At 43.7% G+C, this 21,495-nt stretch overlaps 1 protein-coding gene across 5 annotated transcripts in view; it reads right to left on the reverse strand.

Moving 5' to 3' along the window:
- trim2a (tripartite motif containing 2a) overlaps positions 1-21,495 on the reverse strand; it is a 28,228-nt gene that overhangs the window by 2,533 nt on the left and 4,200 nt on the right. For 2 of the 5 annotated variants that reach the window (XM_031560492.2, XM_031560494.2), the window contains 5 exons: positions 4,131-4,312; positions 3,218-3,455; positions 2,738-2,889; positions 2,405-2,585; positions 228-957 (listed from right to left, as the gene is read on the reverse strand). In XM_031560492.2, the coding sequence (XP_031416352.1) occupies positions 228-957; positions 2,405-2,585; positions 2,738-2,889; positions 3,218-3,455; positions 4,131-4,267 (1,438 nt within the window). In that variant the 5' untranslated portion in view covers positions 4,268-4,312. Of the gene's footprint in view, positions 1-227; positions 958-2,404; positions 2,586-2,737; positions 2,890-3,217; positions 3,456-4,130; positions 4,313-7,895; positions 8,151-16,491; positions 17,321-21,495 lie in introns of those variants that run through there. The other 3 variants (XM_031560491.2, XM_031560493.2, XM_012831755.3) reach the window with 3 other exon arrangements.

Raw genomic sequence — 21,495 nt, forward strand, 5'->3', positions numbered from 1 at the left:
ACTGAAGTCCTTCTTTCAATCAATGCCTCAAGTTCCAACAGTGACAAATCAGGCTTGGGCACGTACACGCACGTACACACACACACACACACAAAACAAAAATCTAAAACATAAATAAACAAAACTAAAATTATCAACAATAACCACCCCACACACTATACATACAGAAAACCATAATTTGCAAATCCCTGGTCTGAAAGTAGCTATGGCAGAGACTCTGGCCTTACCGATGCGGAACATGAGGTCATCCTCAATGGGGTTCTCTTTCCTCTTGCCCGTGCTGTACATGCTGGCGGGGCGTTTGATGGCACGCTGCTTCACGTGCCCGCTGCCCGGCGACTTCAGCCGCTTCTTAGTGCCGTCCACCGCATTGAGCAGGAGGTCGGTGGACTTGGTGGCGCGGGTGGTGAAGGGGCTGCCCTTGATGTGCTGGTCGTAGAGGCGCAGCGAGAGTGTGTAGCGGCCCTCGTGCGGCGCCGTGTACAGGAACTCATAAGTGCCGTTCTTGTGGTCCACCACCTCCCCACTGTCGGCTAAGCCTCCATCCAAAGAGGCCAGCTCTGCTGTGACGCACGCGTTGCCCATCTGACACAGCTCCCCATCCTTGTCCTTGGTCGTCACGGTGATGGAGGCAGGTCGCCCCACCACACACTGCCGCAGGCCATCACCGGTGGCGACCGTTTCCGCAGCGACCGCATTGGTAGTCACGATGGCGCCCATGTTATGGATGGACTTCTTCAGGCCCTCTGTCTCCACCAGGAAGTCCAGCTGGTTGTTCTCCTCGGGCTGCAGCGGCAGCTCCTGATTGGCCAGCTCACGCAGGCGCTCGCTCATCTGCTTCTTGACGAGCAGCACCTCGGCCTCGGAGCCGTGGCTCAGCGCCTGTTGGGTGAACGTGCAGCTGCTGCTGATGCCATCCTGCCCCGACAGCAGCGAGTCCAACTGGGCCTGCAGCACCTGAAGCCACACGGCACACACAAAAACACACACGACCACTGAATTTACCACTCTGTTAAGCAGCCTTAGAAGATATACAGCATGTGGGACACTGACACAAACTTCAGCAGACTGATGTTCAGGTTAACAACGTTACAATTCACAATCATGCTTTCTGTTCAGCAGTAGGGGGCTGGAGGAAACATTTATAGCGCTGGGCCTTCTGTACTTTAACCCACTGTAGTCTCTCTACATAATAGATAACATTTTAACTATGGATCTGGCTAAACACTGATCAGCTTCAGGTCGCAGAAGCCTAAAACATTCACACAGCATTTCATACTCTCAACTTTATGTCTTTAATCTGTGTCAGGTCAACAGGGCAGCTCAGTAACTCACCATTTCCCATAATGACCAGTTAAAATGCCAAATATCTGACCACTCACCTCAATCTGTTTACATTCATCCTCCTCCTCCACTGACGCCATAGTGCTACCTGACCCTGTTAGCCTAGCGCTTGGTACTGTATTGAATAGCAGCGCGACACAGACACACTCAGAGGCATAGGCACCCGCACAGACAAACAACGTCACTGTTTACTCGCCATATAAAGGGTGCAGATAAGAGATAAGAGGAGCTCAGGAGCACTGGTTGGCTGGCACACCGTCTCTCGGGTGATTCATCACCATGTGACTGGGAGAATGCTGCCAGGACTCAACACTGGGACAGTGAGTGGCTGGGGATGGCACATTACGTAACATTGGCCTCAGCTCCCAGCTTCACTATCACTTTGATTGTTTAGCAGGACAGCTGAGCCAGACACACGAGGAGCCAAAATGGCTGGTGTGGCGCAGATAAACAAGCGCTGTAGAAAAACCATGACTGCAGATGATTTATCTGACAGGTTCACAAACCACAGCCGGTTGAGGAGTAGATACTGTCAACATATAAGCCTGAGACAAGTCTGTGTGCAACATTAAACGGTTCCTGAAACATAAGCCCATTCTTTATTCAAGATGATCGTGTGGATTAGGTTCACTCAAAGACGATGACCACAAATCACATATCATATTTTTCTTTTAAATGAAAAGGGTTGTTATAGGCCTTATTATCATCCTTATCTTAACCTTTCGGGTCCTTAAATACCATTTCACAAGAGAGCTTAGTGCTGAACTTCACTTAGTTGAGGAACACCAATTTCTGTAACTGCCATGACAAGGTCATTTTTAAACATAGTTGCAAGCAGCAATGTGGGGGCAAAGCAGCGCAGCAGGCCAGAGTTACCGTGGAAACTAATGTCATTATGTAGGTGGATGGCTGCTGATCATACCCACTAACTGTGTCTCTACATACAGCCACACTCGTCTTTAAGGTTAGACTGTTCCCACTAACCTTCTGTTTGAGCCCATAGTTAGACTGTTCCCACTAACCTTCTGTTCGAGCCCATAGTTAGACTGTTCCCACTAACCTTCTGTTTGAGCCCATAGTTGACCTCCAGCTCCATGAGAAGCACGCTCTTGCGCACGTTCAGTGTCTTTTGCAGCTCGTCAAATGTAGCGTGAACGTCCTCCTCTATAGAGGCTTTCTGGTGGGTCAACTTCTGCAGGATGTCTGAGAGAACCTGCAGGGCCGTGTCGATCTCTGGAAGCCTGTAGACGAGAGAGGGGAATGGAATGAGAGGGAGAGTGATGGGGGACAAGGAGAGGAAGGAGAGCCAACAGTAAGGCCTCAGTACATTCGCTCACTAAGGGTCCTCCTTCACCCGGCAGCCCTGTGATGTTTGCATGACCCGGAGTCTAACCTGGTCTTCACGGCGTCCAGCTGGTCCTGCAGCGAGGCCTTGTGCTGCTCCAGCACGTCCTTGAGGGGGACGGTGGGGTGCTCCGCGTGCTCGCCGCTCGTGCACTCCTCACACATAGCCGTCTCGCACGGGCTGCAGTAGAAATCCATTACCTGGCAACCACAAACAGGCAACAGGCAACCGTTTACCAAACAAGTTGAGGCAAGGGGGTCTAGTGTGTCTTTCTGTTGTCAGAAAGTTGTGTGACCTTTTTATTGCTCTACCCAGTATGGACAGCTGAGCAGCAGATGTGCTGTAGTTCTACTCACATTAGCTAACTTAGGTCAGAGAATTCCACCCTTTCTAAGGTTTAGATATGGTGTGTCTGGAATCCAGTATATTGAGGGAATTGAAAAAACAGATGGGGCTTCAACAGTTTGACATAGGGACGGAGTGGGAGGGTGGGGTGGGTTGGGGGGGGAGGGTGGGGGGTTGTCTTACGTTGCCTGCATGGTTGGGGCAGGAGAGGGGCTGTCCGGTTGCCACGGCGCTGATGTTGTCGAGCACGCTGCTCTCGTCGCTGCTGCTGTCGGGGCTGCGCTGCAGGACGTCCATCAGGTTGGTGATGAAGAAGTTGCTCTGCAGCGCAGACACGCCCTTCTCAGGCAGGATGGACGTCTGACGGCACACAGGGCACGACAGCGTCAGACTGTGAGCCGGGATGTAGTTCTGCAGACACCTGAAGACAGAACATACACACAGGACGAGTTACTAGAGAATAAAGAATAGATTTCATTTGGAAAAATTAGGCTTCAGAAATTACTATAACAATAACCATGTTGAATACAGTGACAGACAAATATCTCTTGAGGAAGATGCAGTCACTTTTATCTGAACTTAGCCTCCTTCCTTTACCCTGTTGGAATGCTGGGAATTCTATTGAACACAACCATGGTAACACAATCAGGAAAAGATAATGATTTATGGGTAACACTTTATTTGGATTAGTCCATCTACAGAGACTTTACCAATGGTGAAATTCAAGTTCAGTCTTTGTTATTGTATCACCTTAACCAAACCCAACCCCTAACTTTAACCATAAATTGTAGTTAACAGTGTTTTACAGAGTGACAGAGTTTCTGAGCATCTGTAGACAGTCAACAGGGGACTATCCAAATAAAGTGTGACCGATGTATGTTTATGATTATGTGCATATTCTGTCCTAACCACATGAACAATGCATTTTGAATAAATCTTTGGTCTCTTATCTTCATTAAAAGAGATATTTTATCACATAACAAGTATAAAAAAACAAGTCAGTCAGAGAACATTCTAGAGGTGCAACTGGGATCCAACTGTGATCCAGTTCACTGAGCAGAGAGCAGAGCAGAGCAGAGCATGATGGGTGGGCTACCTTTCACAGAAGGTGTGCAGACAGGGGAGGACTTTGGGGTTGTCGTAGCGATCCAGGCATATGCTGCAGATCAGGAACTGCTTGTCAATTTGACGTACGACTGGGCTGGGGAGGGTAGTAGCACCTTCACTGGCCATCCTAAAGCCCTGACACAGGAGTCCCACAGTCTCTCAGCCCACACCCTGCACACAGACCACAACAAAGCAGGAAATGTTAAAGACACGTCTGACATTTCCTTTATACTTACTATACACTCAATATTTTCCCCTAAATGCACTCCGTGTTCAGTATGCTGTAAAAAAGGAAAAAACACAAAAGCAAGGTACTATAGTTCATCATACAACACACAATCTCACATTCACTCACTCACTCCACTCACTCACCCACCATCATATAACAATATAAACATCCCATTGTCTTATAACAATATAAATGCTTCAAAGTGTGTAACAGACAGCTGGAATATTTCAGAATTCTTTTAAATGCATATTACCTGACGAATTTAAATGTTGAGTTAGCCGCTATTGTTTTTTTTGACCTTTCACAGACATTGACTAGCACTCTAGAATGCCCTCTTTCACTCCGCAGCTTTTCAAAGAAACACGGAGGCCACTGTAGTTTTGTGTGCCCAGGGAGAGAGGGGAGAAAATGAGGAGTTTGGGGAGGTCAGATTCAGGCCATGGCACAAGCACACAAGCTTTGCCTTCCAGCAATTGGGTCCAGAAAATACCAGAGCGGTCATGTCCATTGAGTGCTCCCAAAAAGGGGAAGAAAGGCCTGCATACTGTTATTTTGCTAGGAGCATGTGAAGACCCTGAGAAAGCCTGTGTGTACCACAAAATGATCAGGCGTTTCAGATATCTGAGCCCCTCAAGGCAGATGTCTGAGAAGCTAGAGCTTATGTTTGAAATTGGAGCTCAAATTCAATATGATCAAAGTGAAGCAGCTCACTCTGACCTGGCCATGCATTCTGATCCAACTTTACAATGCAGTCAGCTTAAGTCTGTGTATTGATGTTTGTACAACTTTACAATGCAGTCAGCTTAGGTCTTGGTGTTGATGTTTGTACAACTTTACAATGCAGTCAGCTTAGGTCTTGGTGTTGATGTTTGTACAACTTTACAATGCAGTCAGCTTAGGTCTTGGTGTTGATGTTTGTACAAGTTGGCTGAGTTAGCTGATAGCAACAGCTCAAACAAACTGTATCCTCCTTATCAGTCATGCAAGTGCCCCAGTACCTACCACAAAAAGGTACCACAAATATATCAATGTCACCCAAGAGTACTGTAAGGCTATAGCAAGATGGTTAAATAGAATGATGAAATGAGTCTGGTCCTAAATGAAACTCTTGAAGACTGGGGATTATCTGGCCCATTTCTCCTTTTGGACAAGGGAACAGTGGCCTCCAGCTCCCTCTAGCTGGCTGCTTTGGGCACGTTTAGCTTTATGTCTGGCTGGTGTGTCCTTAACTTACTATAAAACACAGTGATCACCTTCAACTGGCTGTGTAAGGTCCTATTTACAATGTGCTTTACTCCTGAGCTCCCTCTAGCTGGCTGCTTTGGGCACGTTTAGCTTTATGTCTGGCTGGTGTGTCCTTAACTTACTATAAACACAGTGATCACCTTCAACTGGCTGTGTAAGGTTCTATCTACAATGTAACTTTACTCCTGAGATTCATTTCATATTTATAAAGAGTCAGTCAGTTTGAATGAAATAAAGTCTCAGTGAATTTCTCTTCTCAGAGAAGGATTACACCCCCCCCCCCTCCCCCCCAAAAGCAAACAATATAATCAAATAAACGACAGCTTTTAGCTGGCCTCTCATGATGATTCTGAACCAGCACTATCAGTGATAAATATTTGATGACATGAACCCCGCCCCAGCATGTGCATAACATTATCAAAAAACATCCCACTCAGTAGACTTCCACTGACCATGTACAGTGTTCTACGAATGGCCCAAAACCTGAGCTCCAGGTGTGGGAAGACATTTTGTGATACGACGGCAGCCACGGCGCAGTGTTCTATTCTAAGCAACAAAATAAATAATGTAACACTTTCATACATGTCCTACTTGGAACTTGCACAGCAAGGTATTAAAGTATGCTATGTTTTATTTACCATCCCAGCACCAAAGACTGTTAAACATAACCAACATACAAACCATCCTAAAAAGCATTTCATCCATGTAAGATCTGTTGAACAATTGATTGCTAAGGACTGCTGCTGTGAATGCATGAGTGTACCAATAATAAGGTCTGTAATCATGATCATCAATCATTTGGTAGTAACAAGCCTTCTACTGATCAACACTCGTGAGACTAGATGTGAGAAAAGCTTGCAGTGTTTTGCAGCTCGTCTTTGTGTTGTGCTACCCCTCCATCATTGCTGTGCTACTACTTCATCCTAAAGGCTGCGTAAAAGACTAAAGATGGAGACTCATAACAAGAACACTCATAAAGAGCTCAGTGCAAAAGTCTTTCCACAACCTTCCCACTCCTGCCGCATGCTTAGGAATGGGTCCAGCATGCGCGGGAGGACGTTTGGCATCTGCAGCACAGCAGCTGTGTAGGCGATGTGTGTCAGCCTGCCTGCGTAGGTCACTGCGAGGCAGAGAAGCAGGACACAGGCAGCGCTGCAGGAAAATCCCCAAGGCTCAATGCTCAGCCTAGTCTGATGTTCTGCAAGATCCCTCAATAAGCGAAGGCACCGTTGCCATAACAACAGAGGGTTCATCCCTCGTGTGACCTCTAGACCGGCAGCGTCACGTGACAAGGCCCTGGCCCCTCTGGCTGCTCTCACTGGAAGACTTGGAGTGCATATCACATACAGTTTGACTTTACGGAAAAATACATACTCAATGCATTATGGCTATATTCTGATAAATACTATTCTGATTTACCTTCAACAAAATATGTGTTGATAGTTGCTAGTCAATGGGTATCAGGGGAACAAACAAATCAACAGTTTCAAGAGAAAGTTTACTGGCATACTGAAACAAGTTAAGGATAGGGAATACACAATTGGCACCCCCCGAAATGTTGCTTGCTATGCCTCATGGCAGTGATGTCAAGGACCAAGCTATTACATAATTTGGGGTGCACTGCCTCAACAGGTGGTTGTGAGCATTGCAGGAGGTTTTGTTGGACTCACTGACAAAAACTAAAACCATATGAAAAGCCCTGGCTCTGGCATGTGCTGAACTCTGGTTTGAGTCTCCTAGGATACCAAAGGCACAGTAGTAAACCCAAGGTCCAGAATAAACACATGCACTTACATGCACCTACCTACTAGTTTAAAAAGTAAAAACATTGTGTTAAAGAGAAGCAGATGAGAGATGAACCCCATCCTCCCTAGGATGAGCAGGCTGTTACTGTGCCACCACCATATTTCTCATTCAGACGCAGGACTGATTACATAATATTTACGTAAGGCAGCTAGGGGATCTTAAAAAAAAAAAATCATCACACTCCACCTTCATTCTCAACTAAAAATGTCAGTCGTCACAGAACCATATTGATCGTTACAAGTTCTTTATGAATAGTAAGAGACATAGAGCATCCAGGGCGATAAACTAAATGCATACAATCGCAACATGAGTCATCTAAATATATACAAGTCACAGTATGCACATATATCATCCGTACAGTATCAACAAGCAGCATTTTCAAATTATTACTTGTGAAAACATTTAAAAAAACAAACTCCCTCCACAGAACGGATATTGGCTCAGGAAACACAGCAATAACATAGATGCACGCACCAAGACGAGACTGTGCCCCCCCCCCGCGCGATGCACAGGCATTCAACAGAGCCCTACCAGCTCCCAGTCCTCCTTGGAAAACAGCATCCTACATTTCCTCAGCAGGACAAGCCCCAGCACAGGTCATCATTAAAGGCACCAGCTGATTTGCACTCTGCTACGCCAGAGAGCAGAGGAGCACACATATCAGGAGGAGAGAGGGGGATTTAATGACTCGGCGTGTCTGGGTTCCCAGCCAAGTGAAGCTCATCAAACTCCCCCCCCCCCTCCTCTTCTTCAAACCTCCCCTACTCACTTGCTATCTCTCTCCGTCTAGTAGCCAGTCTCTCTCCCCCTCACCCCTCCCTGTCAGTGCTAACTCATTACAGCAGATCTGCAGTGCATTCTGGGACGGAGATGCAGCGGCAGCACCAGGAGCAGGAGCAGGAGCAGCAAAGCGATGAGATTTGGAGCGAGAGGGCGGGCAGCAGCTTGCGTAGCTTAGGGGCCAGCCAGTAGGAGAAGAGAACAGGATTAGACAGGGAGATGATGCAGGAGAGACGGGATGGGGGCTGATGCTGTCAGCTAGCATCGTCTTGCTGACTCACTGCACTGATGCCAGAGCAAAAAAAAACAGAGACACACTGAGCCCCCTTCCCTTAACACATAGCCAAACTATGTGCAACACAATCTACATTAAAAACGTGAAGAGCCTAGACACAACAGAAGGAGATAGAGAGAGAGGCATACAACTAGTGGCAGACTGGAACAATAATTCAGGCTGGGAATTTGGCTTCCTCCCAGACCATCCTGTTCACGCAAACCACCAGACCGCTAATTTTGTAGGCTAACCCTATTTACCGGTGTATATTCTACAATATTTGACATGTAAAATACGTTTGCTATATACTAATATTGTGCAACATGCTTTCTTAAAATTGCAATCATTCATTTTTTATTTCACTTTACCTGGATCCCCATTAGCTCCCACAAATGGTTGCTAGTCTTCCTGGGGTCCATAAAAACAACAACAATAAAAGACCATTTAAAACACATTTTTTTAAATATATATTTTTTTGAATCATTTAAATCAAGGGTTTTCAACCGGGGGTCCGTGGCCCCCTGGTGGTCCGCAACGGCATTGCAGGGGGTCCGCGACATGAGCCTATGTTGATCAGTTCACCATTACATTTTTAAATTTTTATAAATTTGCTTTGATATTTCAACACATTTCCAGATTACTCTTGAATATCGTGAAAAATATCGAAGAAATTACACTGACAAGTGCTACAGGCGGACGGCGGTTAGCGATCTACCTTGATAACTGCACATATTTAAGTGTTATAGGCAGAATATCTGTGCAGGGGGAGGGGCCGTGGTGGTGGCTAGCGATGTACCCTGATAATTTCACATATTTAAGTGTTATAGACAGAATATCTGTGCAGGGGGAGGGGGCGTGGCGGCGGCGGTTACAAAAACGCACGTGCGTGCAGGCAAATCAGTGGGCCGCAAAATACTTTCTAGTCAGAATGGTGGTCCCTGGGACAAAACCAGTTGAAAACCCCTGATTTAAATCATTTAAATCACACAGTATCAATAAGACAGAAAATAGGTGAAATGACTCTACTATCACTCACTATCATTAGAGTATCAGTAGGCTACATTATTGGGTTATTATTAACGTATTAATGTTACAGTGATCTTTGTCATTGCCTGTGTCACACAGGCTACTGTGTTATGTTCATGGATGTATTCGCTGTTTCGCTGTAGGCCTATAGTGTGTACACTTCCCCTAGCTTATGTGGCATGACCGAGTGCTGGCAAATCCATAGTCTGGGTTTACTATTCTTCACTTGTTGAAACACATTGCCCTCAATGTAAGACGTGCAAACTGTTTAGCCTTTGGGCAGTTGGGTCACACACTAGCTACTTAGCCAACCATGCTGGCTGGCCTAGTTGTGTCTGTGGCAAGGGCCTTTCTCCTTATTCTCTTCTTGTCTTTCACAAGCATTAATCCATCATTAGCTCTAACCAGACCACTAATAACCCACTACAGTCATTAGAACACAGGATATAACACATCAGAAACAACAAAGAAACCACTAATATTATCATCACACTGCAACAGAAAGATTGAGAGACTAAAAAACAGAGAAACAAAACAAATGATTATCCGAAAGAAGTTTCACAACAAAACAGATGTCACATCCACCAGCACTCACAACCAGACAACATAATTTATTGACAATTTATTGTCACATTAGCGAAGACAAACCCCTCTGGCTGGCAGTGTCAGTGCCATCATGGTATTCTTCCTGTTGTGGCAGCTCACACTGGAGCTGAAACTCACATAACCAGACCCTGGCCAAGCACCAGGGGCAATGAACACTGAATTTAACATGAGCCAGGAACAGGTTTCTGATTGTGCAAACACAGCTGAATGTCACCGCATGAGAAGACACGCACTTATGCAAATCTCCTCAGAAAATGGCATGGAATATCAATTAGTGGCTGAATTGTAGGCACATTTATTTTGGCATGTCCCTCCATGTCTCATGAACATTTCATAGACTGTAGCAGGTGAGCACAAAATGGGTCATATTGAAAATGTTCCACAAGACAGTACAGCAGTCCCTTTTCAACTGACGTTATAAAAACTAAATCCCTCACAGTATAACATTTGGATGAAGCACCTGTACCAGAAGAATTCAGATTTGTAAATAAAAAAGGAAAATACAGGACCTCTGAAAGGGCTCCACAATCCAAAGAAGACCATTTATGTCCCTTTAACATACACACAAAAAAGCTGTACAGGGCTTTTCTCAAATGATTTGAGATTATCTGCTGTGATTAGAGATTGATTTGTGTTAATGTGCACACTGTCCTCATTAATCACTTCCTCCGTCTGTCCCCTGCACAAATTGGGTGACAAGCCTGCCGTTTTACAAACATGCACAGTGATGATTGATCAAGCGTGCCCAGGCTTAGTGAGGAGGTGTTTTTCCCACTTTGCGCAAAAGGATTGCTGAAAAGCCAAATCTGTGGGGCATTAGGAAAGCAATTCACAGAACAGATTAAAGCACAACATCCTATGACCTCACAGTTCAGATATGCGCAAATGATCTCCGAACCAAGGTCACTTTTCTCCCTCTACTGATGAATCCAGACAAACAGACCTCCAGTGAGAGCACTGTCCCTGAGGGCCTCGGGCAGAGCACCAGCCCCCCTCCTCACTCCAGACGCCAGATTGAGTATTACATCACCGCTCAGACAGTTAGAGGGAATTACACGAAGACTACATCTGTAGCCTCTATCTAGCCAATCAAGTAGAGGGACACAGAGAGAAAGGAAGAAAGGAAGAATGAAAATAAGAAGGACGCGGTGAGCTTCAGAGAAACTGCTTTTAAGCCTAAACAGGCTGCTTTCCAGCCCACATTTGTATAATCACCCCATGGGCGATGGTGGAGCTTCACTTCAATTACTGCACTCAACAATAACAGGCATTCAGATGAATGGCAGGAAAACACTGCAAAGTGACTTGTCCATGGGTTGAAAGTTCACTATGAAGCACAAATCTACACACATGTTCATCTACACACATCTGACTATCAAGATATGCTGGTTTTTGATCTCAAACAAGAACCGTTTTGACACTTTGACACAAAACAAATCTGTTGCTCTGTTTTGCTGTCCCATCAAAACATGCCTTTGAACACCTTGCAGTTTCACTGTGAGAAAAGCTGACGAGCGGACTGTTTTTTTGCAAACATACACTAACTCTCATATAACAGGCAGACAGGCAAACTGATGCAGGTCACTGAAAAAACATCCTCCCACCGAAAGCACTTGTCTCTAATTGCTTACCCCAGTGTACTCCACTTGCTGTAGATGTGTTTTAACTTGTGTTTCAAGGTATTCTGATATAACATAACATGTGTACTGACCCCTCTCTATATTAATCCAAATGCCTGCAGTTGTCTTGCCCGGTTGTGTTTACTTTACCGTCCTGTATTGCTATGCTCGGCTTACTCCCCAACACCAGAGTAATTTCTAGAGCACTGAGGTCAGCTATTTTACTTCGTCCAGGCCTTGGCCACGGTCACTGGGTCAACTGGTTGACAACAGCGACAATGATGACCACTGCCACCCACTGACCACTGTTAAAACCAGGGGCTGTACCATGAGAGACATCAGGTGTCTGGGCCGGGGGGAGGGCTGTACCATGAGAGACATCAGGTGTCTGGGCTGGGGGGAGGGCTGTACCATGAGAGACATCAGTGCACTGCTAAAATGTCACACAGGCGCTATCAAACGTGGCAGACAGCTCGCATGCAACTGTGTTCCATGTCACGGAGGCTGCACACATGCAGTCAGACTGCTGGATGTTTCCAGAGGCCGAGAGAGGCCCTGGATGGGGGGGTGGAATCCTGACAGCCTTCTTAATGGCCTCCTTATGAGGGACCATATGCCCCAGAGGCTGCAAACAGCTCAGCCCGGGGTCATTTTAGCAGCCTCTGACACACACACACACACACACACACACACACACACACACACACACACACACACACACACACACACACACACACACACACACACACACACACACACACACAGACACACACACACACACACACACACATATGCGATGACCTCATGTTGCACATGATGACCTCACCTCACACATATTTAGATCCAGACACATGAATAAATTCCTCTCACACAAACCCACGCTCACACAAAACACACACTGCAAGAATTGCACTGACACCAAGGGGGAGGATCAGAGGCCAGGGTTTTTATGAGACACTGGGACACCTGGGGCACTTGAACTGGAATGTAATTGTCACACTATGAAACATATCAGGTTACATGAGATCTACAGCTTAAAGAATATATCTTATGCTCATTTACAATGATCATTGTAACACACTAAAGGAAAGGGTAAAAATTGAAAAAGCATAATAGGTGCTTTAATGTTGACCAGATCCCATACAGCACTGCCTACATTTGCTAGCATTTCCAAGCTACCGTTGCACAAACCAAAGGGAATCTGACTGAGGTCCTTCAGAAGTGAAGGAATAATTGTGTGTCACCAGTCCATGTAGGTGCAGGCAGGGAGGATGTGATTGCTGTGCACTTCCCCCCTCACAAACAGCAGGAGCTATCACTCCATCAGCACCATTACAGAGGTCCCCATCAGCTCCAATGGACAACATAACAGACACCTGGTCTAGAGTTTGCACTGAGAAGACAAACATGAACTAATTCACTTAAAGGGGGACACACAAATACAGTGCAAAGTACATACGTTTTTTAGAGGCAGATATTTAGTTCCTCTACATATCACCATAAATCATTTTCACCCTATAAACACATGGGCATGGGAAATACTGATACAATGGTGGTTGAATGACTCTACTGTTAGATACAAACCCTTACATTTAGACTAGAAATAAATACAGGTATAAGGTTAAATCCAACCAAAGAGGATAGTGTAGAGTTGGGCATGGTGGTAAACCTGCCTGCATAAATCACTTTCATATCCAGGAAATGTCAGGATACCATTAAAGCCAATTTATGTAGCATTAGAAGCAGACCCAGTCATCCAAGCATAGGCCTATTACATGTCCATCAAATTAGCCAAGCCAGTGATTTTTATGTCTGTCTGCAGGTTGGTGGGGGTGGCTGCTGTTCAAGCAGAAATGTCTCCAACTGAGCAAGTATGCCACCATAATATTCACCATCTCCAGGTCGTCACATGAATGGAGGTACACACAATATCAGTAAGTAAAAATTAAATACTCCCTCAGTTAACAGACTAATGTATCTGTACGTTTTCCACTTGGATATGTTAGTAAACCTTTAATTAACACTCACAAACACACACACATACACACACACCTCATCAGCATGGATCTATATTTCCAGTGATTGAGGACTCCAGCGGCAGACTGCCCTGTGGTACCCCTCCCCCAAGCCCCTAACCTCCAGAACATGTGTGGTTCCACAATCTTGTACAAAGGCCTTCCAGAGGATATAATGACCTAAGACATCACATTACCAGCATACACTGTATAAATGAGATGCATTTATTCCCTTATAGAATCACATATAATATAGTACAAACTGTGAGCTAAAGATTTGATAACTACAGAAAGTTAATTACAGAAGACTGCAGAGCAAAGACCCAAGTCAGGCCACCACTAACAAATGTAGTCATCATCAAGCCATTGTTGCACATGGACAGATGAACCATTCAGATGAATGGAGAGTGTAGGAACACAAAGATGGTGGCGATGGTATCGACTGCTCTGGTGACCTCATCTTAAGAAACTGTGTTCATTTTCTCCCAGCTGTCCGGCTACTGTTGCTGGGGCCTATTATGTCAAATACTGACCAACAGAGATGGCATTTGCAAAATCTTCATTCAAAACATCTTGCCTGTGCCAACACAGGGGGGCTTCAGTGGCTTTACTTAGCTGCTAGTTATATTTTTGTGGTCTTTGAAATTAAATTGTTGCAATATAATGTCTTCAATAAAAACACTACACAGCCGTTTAGATGTGTATTACATTCTTCATGCAGCAACTAAAACAATTCCTGAGAGTCTGTTTATGGTGGAAGCCAGTTTATCCAATTATGTAATGTGATAATGCTAATGGATAAATTATGTCTATTTAACTACTCTACTTCTAAACCACAACCAAAGAATATACCCTGACATTAGGCTTGTTAACACAGAACATGTGGCATTTTTACAGTTGTGGTAATGTGCTGTGAACACTAGAAAACCTTTGTACTGTTAAGTGTACAAAGCAGTTTTGCATTACATTTGTCCTGCAACCGTGCTATGGAGATTGATACGCTTCTTTTCATTCTTTTAAGTTTAATTCGTTAAGGGTCTCTTCTGTTCTTGCATCAATTGACACTGAGCCCTGTCTCTCTCACCCCCTGGAGACCACAGAGGCCTCTCAAGTGAAGAGGCCTCGACATGAGGACGGAGCCCAAGCTCATTTGGTGGGTGCTAAAAATACTGCATGCCAATGAAAAACGAGGACAGTCTCATCTTTTTTCCTCTGAAGTGATGATGGAATGTTGAGAGATGAGTGAGCTGTTGCTCCACACTGTCCAGAGTATAATTTCAACGTAGTCCACAGATATCTTCTGTATACATGAGAGAATTTTGAGATTAAAGGTGATGTAAAACTATACTGGTAGAGACATGCTAATAAATGTTACATAAAGAGGCACAGATACAGTGTAAATGCTGTGAGGACTAATTGCAGATGCTTGGCATGATGTTTACACCATGTGTAAAAGGCTTGACAAGGATATCTTGAAATGCTTGTGTGATTCAAGACACAGTACAGGGCTCCCCTAAGATATCGCATGCATCTGCAATCAATAAAAGCACACACACACACACACGCACAGACACACACACAAACTCTGCCTCTCGGTCACACATAGCATCTCTCTCTCTCTCCCCCTCCCTCTTTCTCACACACTCCCACACACACACACAGTCTGCTCTCTCCATATCTTAGGGGACTGTCTCCCTGTGTGGACGTCAGTTGTAGTCTGTCCACAAAGATAATCTCATATTAGGCTACACCACAGAGTTGGAGTACAATATTCAAGTCTGAACACACAATGTATTCACCTAAATTCGGTAACAGTGGAATTATTCCACTTAGGCTATAGCAAACTAGTCAAATGTATGCCATTCTGTTTTGTACTGAATCATGTATCGAATATAAGTTTAGATGACTGCATTTCGGTGAGTTAGTTAGAGTTTGTGCCTTTAAGAAGCAAGGCAAACAGGTGGCATGTCGGCTAGGTAGGCCTAATGATAAACATTAAATGATGGCGGTGTAATCACTAATTCACTAATGAACAGCTAATTCATGCACAGCGTGTATTTTAAAGCGTTGAGCGTGTATTTTAAATAGGCCTACATCTGTCACAAAAACACATTAGCCTACACAACGAGGTATCCAAGCTTCTTTGCTACAAACATTTCAAATTACTGAAAAAAACATTAAAGTATCTTTTATCAGTATGATTAATTACGGAATATAAACTAGTCAGCAAAATAACACTCCAAAATGGTAGCCTGCATGTAGCCTACCCTTCATGTTGAAATGGGCAACTCAACAGTTGTGATATTCATTTAACTGAACCCACTCTAAAGAATCCAGTTTTGCATGCTACATCCTTATACGTAAACGGTTGGCATGGTTATTAACCATTCCTTTGGGATCGGCTGTTATTGTTTTTTCATCTGAGGAACTGTTATGTTGTAAGCACCGAAACCTTGTTGCATGTCTGGGAAAAGACTGACGCATTTTTGTAAAGGGTGCTGTAGAACTTCAGCTAAACTGTTGTGATTTCCTGTTGATTCGGGAGCTTCGTTACAAGTTCACACACTATACACGACACATGATGATCGCTGAAGCATTAACATTACTTCGCTGGAGGACATCCTCTTGACAGTTAAGAGTGTAGTCTAGGCTGCAAGCCATCATTCATCCATCTATCTATCAGCTGTGGAAAAAAACCCGCCAGAGATGCTCCCTCTTCCCATCCCAACGAAAAAAGTAAAAACACTTACGTGAACTCCATGGCTGCACTTTCTAGCTTTCCGGGTTGCGTGTGGTGGGTAGGACCGTCAGGACAAGCTGTTAAAATCAATCGTTTCCATTCTAGACAATGTGCGTAGTAGCAAACACAAACGTCGGATTGCTCGAGCTGTCAGTAGTCTACTCGAACACAAGGGGGAGGGTCGTCCTGTCATTATAGTACGGCGACCAATCAGTAAAATCCATACAGCTTGTAGGCGGGGATTTACTGTGGCTTTTAACCCTAAAGCAGGGCAAGAGGTCAGAAGCGATGGATTTGCTGCGTTTAAGTCTCTAGTGAAATGAAATCTATCTGATGGCTTAGTCTCAAATCATATAATTATTACAATAACATAAATACTAATAACTTCCACATTTATCTGATTCCCTTTGTTCCATTCACATCCTGTCTATTCACTCAAGTCATAGCCTACATTGACACACTACCACATTAAAAACATGTTTATAAATGTATCTCTCTATTGCTCACAAATATTTGAGCACTACAGCAGAAATGTTCTTTAAAATCATCCCAAAACCTTAACTCCATGTACACTGGCACTATTGTGATGCCATGCTAATCATTTCATGACAGCAAGAACCGAAGAAGTTCACCTCAGTGCTGATCTGGCCAGAGAAATAAAGTATCCTAGTCCTACAGAACAATAGGACTGTGTACATCACCTCCAAATGATTAATTCCCTGTCCTTCAGAAAAGCAGGAAAAACAATGAGACAGTTTCTAATGCCAGGAAGTAGGCCTATTACACAGAGAAAAGCTTGACATAAAATGTGCCATAGTTTATTTTGTTAACTTAACTGGTAGTCAACATGCCTAAGGCCTAACGGAGTGTGATTTTATTTGGGCTTCTTTGCAGAGACAAGTCATGCAAGTCATGTCCTGTTCATTGGTCCAGTGCTCTGGCCTCTGGGCCTGTCACACATGGACCAGCTGATTGTCCCAGCAGCCACTGGGAATCGCTGAGTCACACTGAGCTGACTGTGTGAGGAGCTACTATCACCCAGGATGCAGCCTGTTGAGGCTTAGACCTCTCATCTCTCCAATTCTGACAAAAAGGCAGAACGACAGGCATACATGTCAGGAAAAAGGACAGTTTCTAGTAAAATATGAACAGTTCACCTTGCCCAAAGCCATTTCTGGACGTAAAAAAAGAGCAAGAAACAACTATGAGGCAATCTGACCATCCAACCTGAAAGAAACTGGCATATACTGCCTCCTATCTTACACAAATCAGTGGAATCAATGGTGCTCTTATTGTCTCCGCTTCTATGAAACACAATGTGTATGTGTGGTGGAGGTATAATTGTATGCTCAAAGTGAGGGTCTTCTCTTGACACATGTGAACCAAACAATAAACTCACACACATAAACACACACACACACACAGAGAGAGAGAGAGAGAGAGAGAGAGAGAGAAAGAAAGAGATGGAGAGAGAGAGAGAGAGAGAGAGAGAGAGAGAGAGAGAGAGAGACAGGAAATCTACAAAAATAGCTTTCAGTGCACAGTGGAGCCCTGACAAGGTGATGGATTCTTCTGCTTTCACACTGGGTTGTCAAGGCTGAGGAAGACCGATAAAAGAACGACTTGGCACCTATTGCCATTTTGTACCAAAACAGGATGCCACTGAGGGATGCAGTTACTTCTTGGCTCTGTGGTTCAATCATTCTGGTCTATGAGAGTCCATGAAGCTTCAAACTACAGCACAACGTCAACATGATTTCCATTTTCATTCATAGAACATGAACATGCAGCAAAGAATATAATCTGCCAGACAGCAAGGAAACCATGAAATGACAAAGGTTGAAATAGTATTGCATGTCATGATGACCATGGCCCTTAACATTGCAAGATGTCCAGAGACAACATCTTGAAAACCAATGCCAACAAGGCTATGTTTCTGCTCCTACTGTTCTGTTCCTAATGTTTAGTCTACATGTCACCATGGATATATTGGTATATGTTTGGCTATTCGTGACTGCTGTTGAATTGACTTGGCAGACACAAACTAACAGCCTGACCTGGGTGTAAACAGAAACAATAATACCTCTTGACTTTTAGCTTTCATTTTTGATCATCCTTGTTGACATTGGCTTGTGATCAGAGACATTGTGTATGACAGCAAAGTACATGCATTTCAGAGTAAATATCTGGCTAGTAGTATTTCATATTTAATTTAACTTCAGCACATTGTTATTATCACAAGTGGGAATTTTAACTGTGAAGATATATTAAAAACACAGATAGATATATTAGAATGAATAGTAGCCTACCATCATTACTTTCAAATGCACATAAAGATATGTTTAAAGTTGATGAGAAATCACAACACACGTGAGCAGTCATTTTGATGGAAGTGTTTCTAGTAAGTGTTTTTTACAGTTCGACAACCTCTACTGGTGGGAGCAGGAATAACTAAATTCAGGATTATTTGTGTGAGTGTGTGTTTATGTGTGGGTGTGTGTGTGTGTGAGTGTGTGTCTATGTGTGTGTTTGTGTGTGTTTCTGTGTGAGGGAGTGAGAGAGAGGAAGACTGAAAGAGGGAGAGAGAGAAAATGCATCATTCCCATGTGTGAACAAATGAAGAGGTTGTCAGCTTTACACAGCCTAATACTAAAAGAGTCGGGTCTACATGTTGTTCACAGCTTATTATCACACACGCCAACCCTCAGTGATGCCAGGCCCATGCCTCATGCCCATTGATCCAGGAAAGCATCATCGTGCCCATCGATCCAGGAAAGCATCATAGGTCATGACACTCCAACACTCGACACCCTTAGGGGCAACAGGGTCACGGGAGAGTGTCCGTTGCCAAGCTAGAGCCCCATCAATAATGATACACGATAGCTTACAAACTGCACACAATCTATACAGCATACTGATCTCAACTAATTACAAGGGTGTCTGAATTCTCTCTAGAATTCCACCATAATTAGTAGACGGTTAAGAATCAGCAGACACTTCCAAACAACCCTTTCGTTCTTATACCCTACATTTATTTCCACCTCTATGTAGCCCTCAGTCAGGAGAGTGTTTGGTGCACTGCACTTCTGTGGTACCTGCCAGGCAGATCACAGGGAGGCCCATAAAGAACCTTTGTTGCCGCTCAGCCCTGCATTACATTCCACTAAATCCTTAAAATAATAATTGGTACAGTCTAGGGGGCAACACTGCACTGCAGTAACAATTATCCCACATAACCCAGCACTGCAGAGGAAACAGAGCCTGCGTCCCTGACAGCACTTTAACTTCTGCTTTCATCAGCCTGACGTTACTCAATGAATTAAAATGGGCTCATGTCCAATGGGAGAGTCTTATGCAATAACTCTCTCCTGCTGCACCACATATACACCCCATTTGCACATGAGAATAGGAGCAAAACTTTCTCAAGCTGACATTTAATGCATACACACTAGGGGTGGGGAAAAAAATCGATTCTTCGATTTCTCTCGATTCTCTCTAGAACGATTCTGTCTCGATTCAGAAAAGTTCATAATCGATTTTTTAATAAAAAAAAATAAAAAAATTTAAAAATATTTTTTTTTTTTTTTTTTTTTACACTTTCATTTTGTGTTGAAATGCAAGCTGCATCGATTATTGCATTGTTCATATAAAGTCATAATTGTGACAAGGAAAAACTTTTTCTCTAATAAGAAAATAGAGAAGGTAATTCCTCTGTTGATCTTCTTTAATTATCAAACACAAAGTAGGAAGTGATTTGAGACTCTGAGTAGCAAACTCAAATGTTTTAAAAATCGCGATGCATCGATAATCGTTTTATCGGTTTAGAATTGATAATCGATAATCGGGTTAGAATCGATAATCGGTTTAGAATCGATAATCGGTTTAGAATCGAATCGTTGACCTCTGAATCGGAATCGAATCGAATCGTGAGGTGCCAAGAGATTCCCACCCCTAATACACACACTATTCTGCTACAGCTCTGTCCTGGCACTCTGAAAATCAGAAGATGTGAAAAACTTTTTTTTTTTATTTTTTTTTACAGATTTTAAAAATGTTGTATTTAAACTTTCTACAAGTCTGAATATCTTAATAGCATCACAACACTCTCAATCCATCTGTCAAGTGATGAATCTTTCTATCTCTACCCCGATGCAAAGGCTAAGCATAGGCATATACCAAAAGCAGGATCTACACATAATTCATAATTCTCACCACTTTCAATACAGGCTTACACTTAACACATCACTTTACAAACACACAATTTAACAATATATGAATCTAAAAACGACTAGCCTAGTGATGGGCTTAATGATGCATCAAAACTATGTCTTGGGACATGAGAAGCCATTTCAGGCCTCAGGTTCAAGGTGACAGAACAAGAGAGGAGTTTTTGATACAACTCACATTAGTGCTACAGCAGGCCCACCAACTCTTTCCAGTGGAAGCAATTACTAAATTTCCTACAGAGGACGAGTTGGAGGATTGGACATAGACAGTGCTTTTGTCTCCTCATCCTACACTATTCCTAAAAAGTTTCTCTTTGGTGACTGCCTAGCATACATTCTCTTGTTCACTAGGGCATTATCTAAAAATTAGTATATACAACAATGTAAAGTCTAAATTACAAGTCTAAAATACATTTACACAGTTTAGAGGTTTAGATGCATCACAACGTTGTCCAGCATAGATGAAGCATTCATGGCAACAGAAGCAACATTCATAGACTAGCTGCCTGAACTGGCCTACCGTGTGTCTCTGATGTGTCAGTCATTACTAAACTACGATGAATTTATAGAGATATCTGGTCTAAGACAGGATGAACCTTCTAGTATAGTTTAGGTCACTGCTGCGTACTGATTTGTCTATGATCTTCAACACTGGCATGTATGTTCACAACAAGGATGCCGAAAAAAAAGATCCGTGCCTGCGTGCACTCACCAACGCCTTTTATCATCTTTGATTTCCACTTTAACATCTTTTTAGAGACGTCTCGTAACACGTGATGTTACATGAC

Source organism: Clupea harengus, chromosome 22, assembly GCF_900700415.2.
Source record: "Clupea harengus chromosome 22, Ch_v2.0.2, whole genome shotgun sequence".
NCBI classification, from domain to species: domain Eukaryota; kingdom Metazoa; phylum Chordata; class Actinopteri; order Clupeiformes; family Clupeidae; genus Clupea; species Clupea harengus.